This window comes from Mustelus asterias, chromosome 4 (genome assembly GCF_964213995.1).
Source record: "Mustelus asterias chromosome 4, sMusAst1.hap1.1, whole genome shotgun sequence".
Taxonomy (NCBI): domain Eukaryota; kingdom Metazoa; phylum Chordata; class Chondrichthyes; order Carcharhiniformes; family Triakidae; genus Mustelus; species Mustelus asterias.
In genome coordinates, this window is record NC_135804.1 from 55771492 (window position 1) to 55786213 (window position 14722).

At 40.5% G+C, this 14722-nt stretch overlaps 1 protein-coding gene across 3 annotated transcripts in view; it reads left to right on the top strand.

The window, feature by feature from the left end:
• The window catches only part of cbfb (core-binding factor subunit beta), a 95097-nt gene that overhangs the window by 61449 nt on the left and 18926 nt on the right, over nucleotides 1-14722 (top strand). The window contains exons 4-5 of one of the 3 annotated variants that reach the window (XM_078211069.1): nucleotides 1653-1769; nucleotides 7606-7708. In XM_078211069.1, the coding sequence (XP_078067195.1) occupies nucleotides 1653-1769; nucleotides 7606-7708 (220 nt within the window). The remainder of the gene's footprint in view (nucleotides 1-1652; nucleotides 1770-7605; nucleotides 7709-14722) is intronic. The other 2 variants (XM_078211067.1, XM_078211068.1) reach the window with 2 other exon arrangements.

Here is a 14722-nt window from a genome sequence, read left to right on the forward strand (position 1 = left end):
TTATTGTCAGCAGTTAGTTATCAACAAATTGGCATGGATTTAGTGCAAGTGGAAAGTTGTTCTGAAGAATGACTGATGGATGAGAAGCTTTGGAACCCTAGCTACTTTCCAAAAACAAATCCTGCCTGCATCTTATTTTACCAGTAAAAATCAGAGCCTACAATGGTTGGCACAAAGCATGTGCAGCATTGCTAGAAGGATTGATTGGAAATGTGACAGTCACATCAAATATTTCAGATGATAGAAAAAATAAAACATTGTTTAATATTGCATTCCCCTTTGCAGCCAAACAATTTTTATATTAATGTACTGCTTGCAGTACAATGTATAACTTGAAGAAAAGTATTTCCAGTATTTTCTGTTTTTGTTTCAAAAATGGCATGTGTTGGGGAAGTGAAATCTGATGTGTGCTATTTTCGATTGGGACTGTCAGAAGGCATTCAGCAGTATGAACTTACTTTTAATAGCAACATTTCCTCACTTATGTCAGCAAATTGAAACAATTACCATAAAACACAGTATGCAAAGTCAACCCAGCATCTAAGACAACCCAATTTTTCTGGCCCCAAAATCATGTTTTAGCCTATACTTGGTATAATGTCAAGATATGCATTAATAGTCAAACTCAATTTTTCACCCCACAAATGTGTGTTTTTCTTACTAGAACCTTTTATAAGGGGAAAATTCAAATGATCACAGTTTATACTACAGGAGGAAAGGGTGCTGATTGGTTGATAAGTCAATTCTGGCAGAGTATAGACTGTACTCAACCAATCCATGCTTGCAAAATCCAAAACAAAATGTTTACTGTTCAATGTGATTCTATATGATTGAGAAGCACTTGCTGAACAACCCCAAGTGTACAAATAGTAACACTGGCAATCAGTTGAGCTCCTAACGTGATTCATTTACACTTGCTACAAAGCAATATACTTGAAAAGCAGGGACCCACTCTCTGCAAACAAAAGTAATATGTTCAAGCCTTGTGCCATTCTGAATTAACCAGGAGTTATAAGATGCCATAGATACAATATTTCACAATGTTTGAAAAAGGTACATCTCAATCTGAAAATACAAAGACCCAGAATATGCAAATACAGTTTCAGTCAATCCAGTGATCTGGACTTCGTGGAAGGAGTAATGTGTTCATTTATAGTTTGACCCTTGTATAATGTGCGTAGAACATGGAAATGCTTGCCCCCAGACTATGCAGATATCGCACAATGCATCTTTCCATTAACTGACTTATCACTCATCTTTACCAGAATATTTAGAATCGGTTGGCTTAAATGACCATTTTGCACTAAATATTTAGTAGTTTCATGAATAGGAAATTCAGTCTAACCAAGATTTTATGATACAGAAAAATGGATTAGCGTTCAATCTCATTACAATGTGATGTCGCCATATAGTTTATTGGAGAATTTATAGTCAGTAATGAAATGTTCTAATAACAATCAGTGATTCCTGGGCATGTAATGTGATTGTCTCAAAAACATCTCAATGTGTTATTTCATTCATCTACACTTTTACTTTCACAAAATTGCTGTGCAGCTCCAACTGCAACTTTTTTCATTGTCTGTGAATTGCTACTTAAAGCCAACAACTATCACGGTCCTTAAGTTTTAATTCAGTATCTTATTAACATGTAGGTATACCTGAAAGCTCCCATGATTCTTAATGGAGTATGTGTGATCTGGAAGGGCTGGATTGACCTCCAGCGACTTGATGGCATGGGATGTCTGGAGTTTGATGAAGATCGTGCACAGGTAAGGAAGAAAATTGAGCAAAGCATTGTTTCACTTTGCAATTGTCATGTTCACCAGTAGCTCTTATCTGCAAGATGTATGCTTACTGAACATAGAAATATCTTGTTCATAGCACTCTGTTCCTCTGGCCCATGAGCACCAAGTTGGTATTTTACTAATTTAACACCACAAGTGAATTGGGTTTAAAACAAACCTTGGTGCAATCGGTCTGACTCCTCTTAAATTTATTTATATGGGTTTGCGTTGCAAATAATTCTGTATAATGAGAATTCATTCTGGTCTATTAACCTGTTAGTATCTGTGCTACAGAATAATAGACATGATTTAGTCTTTGATTCCTTGTGTGATGAGTTCTTCCACAATTTAGCCACATAGTTTCGTGAACCTTTCACAGACACCTTTTAGGCATTGTTTGTAATGGCAGCTTGCCATTGGCTATGTCAACATCTTGGAACTTATTTCCAAGGACTTAAGTGTCTGGGGAAAAAACCTTGGTGACTTTCACCCATTCAGTACAGGATTAATTTAAGTTATACCAATCAAGGTTCCATGTTTGATTCCTAGTTTCTACTGAGTTAACTAGCTCAACTGGGCAAAAGTGCTGCCGCTTTTACAGCCATTGGATGAGAATGTGATCAGGCCACCTTCCTAAACTGGAAGAATTTACTGTCATGGTTCTCGCGTAAATAATTGGCAACTGGGAGGTGTATGAAAAGATGTTTGCGATACATGGAACTGTATTCTGGAATTTTTTGACGCCTTCACAAATGGAAGAAAAAAATTGAATAATGGTGAGAGAAGGCATTCTATTCTAATATTTGTATTAGTCTTAGCTTTGTACTAATAAGTATGCATGAGTGGTCTTGTGGAATTTTCACTGGACTAGTAATCCAGAGACCCAGAGTAATGATGTAGAGACCCAGGTTTGAATCCCACCACAACAGATGGTAAAATTTGAATTCAATAAAAAGCTGGAATTAAAAGTATAATCATGACCATTGTTGATTGTTGTAAAAACCCATCTGGTTCACTAATGTCCTTTAAAGAAGGAAATCTGACACTCTTACCTGGTCTGGCCTACGTGTGATTCCAGACCCACTCTTAAAATGTCCTCTGAAATGGCCTAGCAAATCAAATCAGTTCAAGAGCAATTGGGATGGGCAATAAATGCTGGCCCAGCCAGCGACACCCACATCCCCTGAATGAATAAAAAAAAATAGTACACTTGAAACCCAAATTTATAGCATTGAAAGCTAGGTGCATTATAATACAGTAGGCATCATAGTTGTCTAGTTTGAGAGACTGATTTAAGAAGTCTTGGTGCAGTTGGGATGCAATGAGGGCAGTGATATGTTCCTCCTGCAGGATGTGGGAGCTCGGAGAATTCCAATGTCCCTGATGACTACACCTGTGGGAAGTGCACCGGGCTGCAGCTCCTGGGAGACTGAGTTAGTGAGCTGAATGCACTCAGGATCATCCGGGGTGCTGAGCACTTTATAGATAAAGAGTTTTAATGAGGTGGTCACACCTGAGGTGCAGATAGGGAGTAGCTGGGTGACCACCGGGAAAGGCAAAAGGAGCAGACAGAGTGTAGGGGTCTCCTGCACTCGAGCATACCGCTTTGGATACTGGGAGAAGGGGAGGGGGGGGGAAGAGAGGAGGGAATGTGTGACCATTCAGCAGGTGAAAGCAGCAGTAGCCAGATTTGTGGCACTATGGCTCTGGGGCACAGCAGGAAAGGGTAAAGGTAAACAGAACCATAGTGATAGGAGACTCGATAGTTAAGGGGGACAGACAGGAGATTCTGTGGCCGCAAACAGGAGTTCAGGGTGGTATGTTGCCTCCCGGGTGCCAGGGTCAAGGATATCTCTGAGCCGCTGCAGAACATTCTCAATGCAGAGGGTGAACAGCCAGAAGTCGTTGTGCACATTGGCACATATGACGTAAATGGAAATAGGGATGAGGTCCTGAGGAGTGATTTATAGAGAGCTAGGAACAGGTTAACAATCAGGACCTTGAGGGTGGTAATCTCTGGATTACTTTCAGTGCCACGTGCACTGGTAAGAACAGGAGAATATGGCAGATGAATGTATGGCTAAAGAATTGGTGCGGAGGCAGGGATTCAGATTATTGGACCATTGGGATCTTTTCTGAGGCAGAGGTGATCTGTTGAAGAGGGATGGGTTGAATTTGAACTGGAGGGGGAACCAATATCCTGGGCGGGGCAGATTTGCTAGTGCTACAAGGGAGAGTTTAAACTAGATTGGCAGGGGATTGTGATTCTCAGCAGCGGGGAAGCAAATGAGGGATTGAAAGGAGATGCAGTACTCAGCAATAACAAGCTAAATAGACATGATAAGCGGGAGCATGGCAGGGAGCGGGGAAAACCTGTTGAACTAAATTGCAGCTATTTCAGTGCAAGGGGGCTGACAGGTAAGGCTGATGAACTTGGGGCATGGATAGGTATGTGGGACTAGGATATTATAGTCATAATGGAAACATGGTTAAGGGAGAGACAGGGCTGCTAGCTTAATGTTCCAGGGTACAGGTGCTTTACGCAGTACAGTGGTGGAGGAAAGAGGAGGGGAGCATCACGGCAGTGGTCAGAGATGAAATAACTGAGGGATCATCCAGTGAGGCTTTGTGGGTGGAACTAAGAAGGGGGTGGTGACCTTATTGGGATTGTACTATAGACCCCCAAATATTCAATGGGAATTAGAAGAACGAATATGTAGGGAGATTGGGAATACTTACAGGAGTAATAGGGTTGTCATAGATGGGGATTTTAATTTTCCTAACATAGGCTGAGACTGCCATAATGTTAAGGGCTATGATCGGGGTGAAATTTGTTAAGTGTGTTCAGAAAAGTTTCCTTAGGCAGTATTGGAGGTTCCTACTCAGGAAAGAGCAAAACTTGACCTACTCTTGGGAAATGGGGCAGGGCAAGTGGTGACCGAGGGGACCATTTTGGGACCAGTGACCATGGTTCTATTAATTTTAAAATAGTTATGGAAAGGGACAAAAATGGTCTACAGGTGCAAGTTCTAAATTGTGGCAAGGCAAATTTTGATGGAATTAGACTGGAGCTTGCAAGGGTTGATTGGAGTAGCTTGTTTGAGAGCAAAGGGACCTCCGGCAAGTGGGAGGTCTTTAAAAGTGAAATAGCTAGAGTTCATGGTCTATATGTTCCTGTTAGGGTTAAGGGCAAGGCTGCCAGGAGCATGAAACCCTGGATGACAAAACACATTGTGGTTTTGGCCAGGAAAAAGAAGGGGGCATGACTTGGGTACAAGCAACTGGAATCAACGGATTCCCTGGAGGTGTACAGGGAATGCAGGAGTATACTTGAGAAGGAAATTAGGAGGGCAAAAAGAGAGCATGAGGTAGCTTTGGCTGAGAGGATTAAGGTGAATCCAAAGGGATTCTTTAAGTATATTAAAGGAGAAGGAATAACTAGAGAGAGAATAGGACCCCTCAAGGACCAAAGTGGACACGTGGAACCGCAGGAGATGGTCGAGGTTTTCGATGAATATTTCTCCTCTGTGTTTACCGTGGAGAACAACATGAAGACTTGGAAACCTGGGAAAGTTAGTGGTAATATATTGGGGACAGTTCACATTGCAGTCGAGGAGGTGATGGACGCATTAAAATGTATCAAGGTGGATAAATCTCCTGGCCCTGACCAGGTATATCCAAGAACACTGCATGATGCTTGAGAAGAAATTGCAAGAGCCCTGGCTGAGATAATTGCATCATTGTTAGCCATGGGTGAGGTACCAGAAGACTGGAGGGTAGCAAGCGTTGTGCTTGCGATTTTACGATTTGGATGAGAATGTACAAGGCATGATCAGTAAGTTTACAGATGACACTGAAATAGGTGGCATTGTAGACGATGAGGAAGGTTATCAAAAATTGCAGCAGGATCTTGATCAGCTTGGGAAGTGGGCCGAGAAATGGCAAATGGAGTTCAATGCACAAGTGTGAGGTGTTGTTTTTGGAAAGTCAAATCAAGATGGGACTTGCACGGTGAATGGTAGGACCCTAGGAAGTATCGTGGAACAGAGGGATCTTGGAGTTCAGGTGCACGGTTCTCTAAAGGTGGTGTCACTTGTAGATAGGGCACTGAAGAAGGCTTTTGGCATGCTGGCCTTCATCAGTCAGGGCATTGAGTATACAAGTTGGGAAGTTATGTTGCAGGTGCACAGGATGTTGGTGAGGCTGCACCTGGGGTATTGTGATCAGCTTTGGTCGCCTTGCTATAGGAAAGATGTTGTTAAACTGGAGAGTGCAGAAGAGATTTACAAAGATATTGCCAGGACTCAAGGGACTGAATCATAGGGAGAGTTTGGACGGGCTAGGACCTTTTTCTTTGGCGAGTAGGAGATTGAGGAGTGATCTTATAGAGGTGTATAAAATCAAGAAAGGCATGGATAGGTGAATGCACTCTTTTTCTCAGGGTTGGGGAATCGAGAACTAGAGGGCATAGGTTCAAGTTAAGAGGGGAAAGAATTAATGGGAACCTGAGGAACAACCATTTTTACACAGAATGTGGTACGTTTGTGGAATGAGCTGCTGGAGGAAATGGTTGAGGCAGGGTCGTTGACAACATTTAAAGGCATTTGGACAGATAAATGAATAGGAAAGATTTAGAGGGATTTGGGCCAAATGCAGACAAATGGGATTAGATTAGTTGGGCATTTTGGTTGGCATAGACCAGTTTGGGCCGAAGGGCCTGTCTCCGTGCCGTTGATTCTATGATTCTAAGTTGCACTGAATCATAGGCAACTGAGCTCTTCTTCAATGTTTGCATAACTTTTGGACATCTCCCTTTAACCTTTGATTTAATTCTTGCTAGATGTATGGTTTCTCTTTCCTTCCACACATCTCCCACCCCATTTCCACAAACCTTTCTATTTTGTAAAGTGCTACAGCACATCTTTCTATATAAACGTGCTGTATAGGTTTGTTGCCATTAACTGTGCAAAGGGCTTTTATGCCTCAAATCTTTTAAATTACCTTTAAACAGAATTGAGCCTTTGCAGTTGGAATATGCCCATCACATTAAGACTTGAAGGAATAGTCCTGTGGTTGACTTCCTAAAGTTTTTGCATCAAAGTATTTTTAGAAATGGACAACTGCAACTTTGTACTTCTACTATGGCACCAGCATGTTCCGCAGTGTATTGATGACACATCAATTGAAGAATGTAGTTTGTAGTTTTGTTTGGCTTCTGTGCAGCTGACTCATTGGGTGAAAATCTGTTATAGAGGATATTGAGCTAAGATGGAGTCCCCTCCCCCACATGGATTCATAAGTAACTTTGGAGCAACTAAGATAAAGGCAAGATACTGTGGATGCTGGAATCTGAAACAAAAGCAGGAAATGCTGGAAAATCTCAACAGGTCTGACAGCATCTGGAGAGAGAATAGAGCCAACATTTCGAGTCAGGACCCTTCATCAAAGGGTCATTGTGACTCTCAATGGCAGTGTGAGAAGTGAATACTGGCCTTTTTAGTAGGATATTGCCAGCAACTAAGTGCCACGTAACAACTTTGAAAGTTCACTGTTTTGTGAGCAGACTACCATTACACTAGTTGTGCTTTGGAAATGGAAAGACAGAGGCAGAAATCCTTAAGTATGTTGCTGCTAATGAGTTTTATTGGTATTTTTCACTCGATATGCTTGGTCAAATAGAAGATTTCATACTGAATGATGTCTGTGTTACAGAAGTGACACCTCGATTATACGTGAGAACTTTAGGATGTAATATATAGAAAATTCTTGAATGTCTTGTGCTATTTTATTGAAACTTGCATTTAGTTATCTATTCTTGTAGCAGGAGGATGCCTTGGCACAGCAGGCATTTGAAGATGCCCGACGGAGAGCCAGGGACTTTGAGGAGAGAGAGAGATCCCATCGGGACGACATGGAGGTGAGAGGTTAGGACATTTTTTGTTAGGGAGGGAGGGGGTATTACTCTGCTATAGCTTATAATACTGTTTATTTATGTATGTACTCCAGGAAATCTTAAGTAAAGGTTTACTGGAAAGTAGTAGTGCTACAGAAGTTTCCAGAGAATGACTCTATTTGGGAAGCCTGATCTCCTTCAAGTTTAACATTTCCTTTGTGGGAATGCAGTTTTTTCCAGTTGGGAATTCCAGTTGGGAATTATTTTCTGTTCTTATCTTCCTAAAGGACTTGGAGGTGAGGAACCTCAGTTACAGAGATGATTTATAGAAGGTGGGATTGGTTTTCCTTGGAGAAGAGAAGGTTGACAGGAGATTGGATAGAAGTATACAAAATTTAGCTCAGTTGGTTGGTTAGTGATGCAGAGTGATGTCAACAGCATAGGTTCAATTCCCATACCAGCTGAGGTTATTCATGAAGGCTCTGTCTTCTCAATTTTGCCCCACACCTGAAGTGTGGTGATCCTCAGGTTAAATCACCACCAGTCAGCTCTTCCCCCCTCGAAGGGGAGAGCAGCCTTTGGTCATCTAGGACTATTTTTTACATTTCACAAAATCACAAGGTGCCTGCGGGAAAAACGATTCCCATTGTTGGAAGGATCCAGAAGGCAGGGGAAGTTACACCATGGGGAATTGCTCCTTTGGCGAGCCAGCATAGACATGACAAGCCGACTGGCTGTCTTCTGTGCCATAACCATTGTGTGACTCTATACAGTGAAAAATGTCAGTTCTGTGAATGTGTAAACAACAGAAAATGCTGGAAATACTCAGCAGGTTTGGTAGCATCTGTGGAGAGAGCTGCTTGGAGCTCTGATGAAAAGTCATTAACCTGAAACGTTAACACTTTCTCGACACAGATGTTGATGACCTGCCAATCATTTCTAGTATTTTCTATTTTCATTCGATTTCCAGCATCTTGAGTACTTTGCTTTTGTATTCATAAGAAATTATAACAGCCGGTCTGTTCGTTATAAGAATCCCCAAGTTATGGCTGGGTAAGATTCTTTTTATCTTGAAGCAAATTTTAACCCGTCTCCTCCAGAATGTTCCATTATTACACCAGTGTATCATTTCCATTTTCTACTGGTGCAGAAAAAGCATCCCTAGATTAGTAATCAGCAGTTTTCTCTTTTGGATTAGCACCATTATAAATTGGATTAAAAGTATTGCAAACTCGTATTTGTAAGTGACTTAAATCCAGTCCAGGGGCCACATGGGCAAAGTTCTTTGTTCTATATTAAGCTGCAGCTTGATTTTAAATGAGTGATGAAAATGTGTGGTTTAATTCATAACATTGGTTCTTCTAATTGGAATTGTAAAGCAAAATACCTCTCCAGCCAATTCCAGTACTGCTGTCATAGTAGCAGCTCACCTGTACTTATTGTTCCTTTTGGTGTTTTGCATGTTTGGCTTGGGGTTCAAATTCCTGTTGAACTGGGGTCTTTTGCACTCTTACAAACACACAGTTAGATGGGACAGTTGAGCTGCTCAATGCATAAATGACATAGCAACTGATCCATCTTTTAAATAAAGATGAATGTCAATATTTAAGGCATATTAAAACAAACTTTAAACTAACCCAGCTGTGCTTGATCTATCGGGTGCTCTGTAAGCAATCCAGCATTATACAGTGGCTGTGCTTTTCCTGGCAGAACACACACTCCTCTGTTTTTAAAGCTGTTTAAAGCAAAAAAAACCAAGTGTTTCCTTATTTGAAATTACTCTAATAGAGAACAGATTACAGTCCCTTCCTTCAAGTAAAACAGAAATAACTATCATTACTCCACCCATCCTACCCACCACCTCCTACAGAGATTTCAGTGCCAGATTTCACAGCAATATGCAGCTTGCATGTATTACCTCTTCTGTCTGAAAAAACTACATAATCAAGATACAGGAGGGCTGTTGATGTAAAATATTCTGACTCACAGGTTTCCCCTTCCCCCTGTAATCAATCTCTCATGCATTCTTTGCCTTCTGCTCGTTCTTGCAACTACTTTTTCTGCATTTGTGTCTCTGTCTTTCTTGTGTACACACTGACGCTGCTTATTGTCTTGCTTCTTTTGGCTCCTCCACCCCATTTCTGAGCGCACGTGCATCTTCCCCCTTCTGTCTTATTTACATGCTGCCTCAGCTCAAAAGCTCGAAAGATTAATTCAGTGAGGCATGCACAAGAACTCATGAACTGGCATGCGTATTTTTTGAATGGTCTTGAGAATCACAATGTGGATCTGTAGATGTCTTGAACTGCATCTGAATTTTCTGCTACTCCCTTGGTATAAAGCGCATCCAGTCTAATGGATCAATGCAATCTGGATGTTTGAGTAGGTGGACAACTTTTCATTCATGTCTTGGAAGCACTTCTAATCAAATATGACTTTACTTGCTTGCTGATTGTGCTTAATATTGTCAGTTGCATATTTTGTGTTTTATCAGTTTTAGTCCATAAAAAAGTCTTCCATTATTGCACCATACCATACTGCTCATATCAAAATGTTCTTTATATATTGCATTACTTTGAAGAGCACTTTGATTGCTGCTATGCAAGAAGTTGTCAAAAATTAGTTTGAACATGGCAAGATACCCCACAAATGACTGAGATAAATGACCCCATCAGTCTGTTTTTGAGTTGGTTGAAGAAGAAATGTTGGTCAGGATACCAGGAAAATCCTCACCTCTTTGTTTGTATCTTTGTTCTTTTTGAAGTCCACCGGAACCAACTGTACACTACTTTGGTGTAAGATCTTATCAGAAAAACGGATCTCTGACAATATCACCCTCTCAGGTGTACTCTACAACACCTATGTTGATTGTGCTGAAGCATCTTTTTGCTTGGTTTGATCTTCCTGGGTACAACTGTAGTCAGGAGGGGCAGATAAACTGGCATTTTAATAGATTTGTTTCATCTGTTTCATGGATATGAGTGTTTGTGGCAAGGCCAGCATTTATGGTCTATTCCTAAATGTCCTTGAGAAGTTGGTACTACTTGAACTGTGCAGTTTGTATTGAAGGTACTTCCATAGTGCTGATGGATAGGGAGTTGCAGAATTTTGACCTAGTGACTGTGCAGGAATGACAATCGAACGACAAGGTGCTGTGTGACTTGGAGTAGAACTGGGAGGTGTTGGTGTTCTTGTGCACTTGATGTACATGTGTTTCTTGTTTATGGGTTTGAGAGCTGCTGCTGCGAAGATTGACTTGCTGCAGTGGAAACATGAGAACAGAAGTAGACTATTCAGCATCTTGAGCCTTTTCTGGCATTTAATGGTAAATCTATATCTTAACTCTATCCATCTGGCTTGATTCCGTATCCTTTTATGGATTAAATCTAAAAATCAATAGATTTTTGTTAGCCAAAATTAACTGATCGCCCACTGCTTTTTTTTATGGGAAAAAACGGCACATTTCTCCACCTCTTTGTTTGAAGAATTGTTTCCTAACTTCTCTCCCTAATGACTTCTTTTAGGGTTATGTGGAAAAGCGATCTTTTTATCTACCTTGTCAATTTATTTCAAAATTCTAACCTTTGATCAAATCTCCCCATAACCTCCTATATTCTGACAATTACAAGCCCAGTGTTTATATAGTTTCATAATCGAACCCTCAGAAACTTTGTAACATTCTGGTGAACCTGTGCTCCGCTACTTCACTGTCATAATCCTTTCTATGATGTTATGGCACTCAGCTGTATACAGCACCCCTCTGCATGTGGTCTTACCAGGGCCTTGTAAAGCTTTAGCTTTGTATAGCTTTAGTTTTTGACCTCTAATAATAAAGTCAGACATTCCATTAGCCTTTTGATGATTTTTGTGCCTGATTACCATATTTTAGTGATTTATGTAAATCTCTTGGAATTTCTACTATCCCTCACTTTTGACCATTTAATTATACAAGAATACCTAATTTTAATTAGTAGATTACTGGAAACCACTCGTTAAATTGAAACTTTTAAAAATCATTCATGATGTGGGTTTAGCTGGCTGGGCCAACATTTATTGATCATTCCCTAATTATCCTTAAATTGGGTGGGTGCTAGGTCATTTCATAGGACATTTTAAGAGTCAACCACGTCTGTGGTTCTTGAGTCATATGTCGGCCATATCAGGTAAAGATGATGGGTTTCCTTCCTTAAAGGACCTTAGTAAAGCAATGGGTTTTTACAACAGTTGACAATGGTTTCATGGTCATTATAAGATTTTTAATTCCAGGTGCTTTTATTGAATTCAAATTTCACGATCTGCCATGGTGGGATTCTAATTTTTAAAATTCATTCTTGGGACATGGGTGTCGCTGGCTGGCCAGCATTTATTGCCCATCCTTAGTTGCCTGAGGGTAGTTGAGAGTCAACCGCATTGGTGTGACTCTGGAGTCACATATAGGCCATGACCCCTTCATCACTTTACTGATGTTCGAGAGTAGACTGATTGGACGGTCATTGGCTGGGTTGGATTTGTCCTGTTTTTTGTGTACAGGACATACCTGGGAAATTTTCCACATTGTTGGGTAGATGCCAGTGTTGTAACTGTACTGGAAGAGCTTGAGTCAGTTGTGAGATTATTAATAAAAAATTGGATTGTACCAAAACCCAAGGGGTTGGGAAATATGCCACTGCTTATAGAGGGAAATGTATCAAAAACATTTGTGTGTATGGGCAGGTGGTGAGAGTAGAAATTGGTGCTGTTTAAATGAACCCCCCTCCTGTATGTAACACCTGACACTAGTCTGGTTTGAATGCTAACTCCCACCAGGATGGGATTTGAACCTGATTTCTGGATTGCTCGTCCAGTGGCAGTACCAATGTGCCACCACCTCCCCCATCTGTTCTCAACTATTTTTAAAATTTGGTATAATGTGAGGAAAGATGTGAGAGCAAGGGAAGAATGTCCCAGACATCTTTGATTTTAAACAAAATAATGAAATACAGAACAAAGTCCACTAGAAAGCAGTTAAATGTCTCAATGGCTGTACGCAGTATCCCTAAATTTACTCTGATCCAAATCTCTTTATTTCCCTAATTTCAGAGCTAATTCTCCCCAAACAACATCCTATAGGGTTTTACAAACTCTAGGCAAAATCCATTAATAGCTACTACACCAGGCACTTGTATCTTTTGGGATTGTTTCTGAAGTACGGCAGAACAATGGATGCTCAAACAGCTTGCTGGGAGTTCAGGCAGCTTTTCTTGTTGTGGGCTGAGTTCTCAAAACAACTACCTTGCATTGGTTGAATTGCTCCAGATGTACCGTTTTTCTTTTGATCTTCCATTATCTGAACTAACCTCCTCAGAATCTCTTTTAATTATCTTCATTTCGGATTGTACTTTTTAGAATGTACTTGTAAAGTTCAAACCTCATCTCCTCCTTTAAAATTCTAACATCTTACTCAAACCCTTGACATTCTATTCTCCATTGTAATCCACACCTTAGTAAGCATCTGCTTACAGGGTTGTTAGGCTTCTCAACATCTCAAAAGTTCCATCGTCCTAGCCAAACTGTCTCTACCAGTACACAGTTTCCATTTTTAAATAGTTTTAAGAAACATAAGCAGCAGAACACATTCCCAATTACTGGATTTCCTTGATTTTTCATGTTATCATGATTTCCTGACAAGGTGTTGAAAAGCTGAAATAAAACAAAATACTTGAAATATTCAGCTCAAGTAGCATCTGTAGCGTTATTGACCTGAAACATTAGCTCTGTGTGTCTCCATAAATAGTACCTGAGTATTTCCAGTACTTTATTATTGGTAGCCAACGTCTTTTGTTTGTGAACAGAACATATTTGGGCAGTTTTCCAAATTACTTATGTCAATGTTGTAGCTGCGTTGGAACAGCATGGTTAGTTGTGGCACAACATTCTTGAGGATGACAGCTGAAATATTTTTGGGGCCACAGTGTTAGCTGCATCCGGTACACTCGACTATTCTTGATTTTGCATGGAGTGAATCTGGTGTGGGGATCGTGGCTAGAATGAATCATCCACTCTATACTTCTGACTAAATATGGTTGCAAACACTTAGCCTTTTTTTTGCACCTAAGCTAGACTCCACCATCATTTAGGACGGAGACAGGGGAAATTCAAGGAGCTGTCTGTCATCTATAATTCCCTTGTGGCTGCAGAGCTTTGACTCGATTGGTTAGTTGTAGGGTCACTCTGCACTATTGATGGCCTGTTGCTTTTACTGTATAGCATGCATGTGGTCTTGTGTTGTAGCTTCACCAGATTGACATTATTTTCAGGTGTGCTGAGGTTTCTAGAGCAAGTCAGGAGATGTGTTCTGTATATTCTTGAATTCTGAGCAAGGGTTGGTCCACTGATAACAGATTGTGGTAGAATGTAATTCTGCAGCTTCTGAAACCCTGTTTTTAAGCTGATCTATGTTTAATCTGTCCCACTTAGCATTTTGGAGTGTAATGGGGAATGTACCATGCTCACAACACACATATAAAAATGGATGTGAAGTTGAGGTTCTGAATACTTGAAAATAGTGATTTTTCTTTTTCCGGGTATCCGATTCCATAGCTTTTGATGTTGGGCTTGAGATGACTTTTGTGCACCTGGGCAACGACTATTCTCATGATTGGGGATAACATCATAACCGTGTCCCACCTTCATCCATATAGTCTTTCCAGCGGAGCAGCCAGTGAGCAGGCGTTAAAACCTGAATTAAGGTTTTGAATACTTTTTTTCCTGCCTGATATTGCCCAGGATAAATTATCATACCTTCCTCTTACACATTCCAAAATAAAACCTGTTTCTAATTTGGCTGATTGACATTGCATTGACTGAAAGTTAAAGATTCAGATCTTTCTGGTCTTTGTGCTTCAGTACAGTTCATTTAGCCACTGAGTTATTGGACGACATTTTTTTAAAAATTGGAACTGAACAATAGGGTTTAGCCATCTGTCATTTTATAGGCCCTTATTTTTATTCATTGACAAGAATACAAGAATTTAACATTGTGGTAGGCATGTCAGAATTCTTAAGC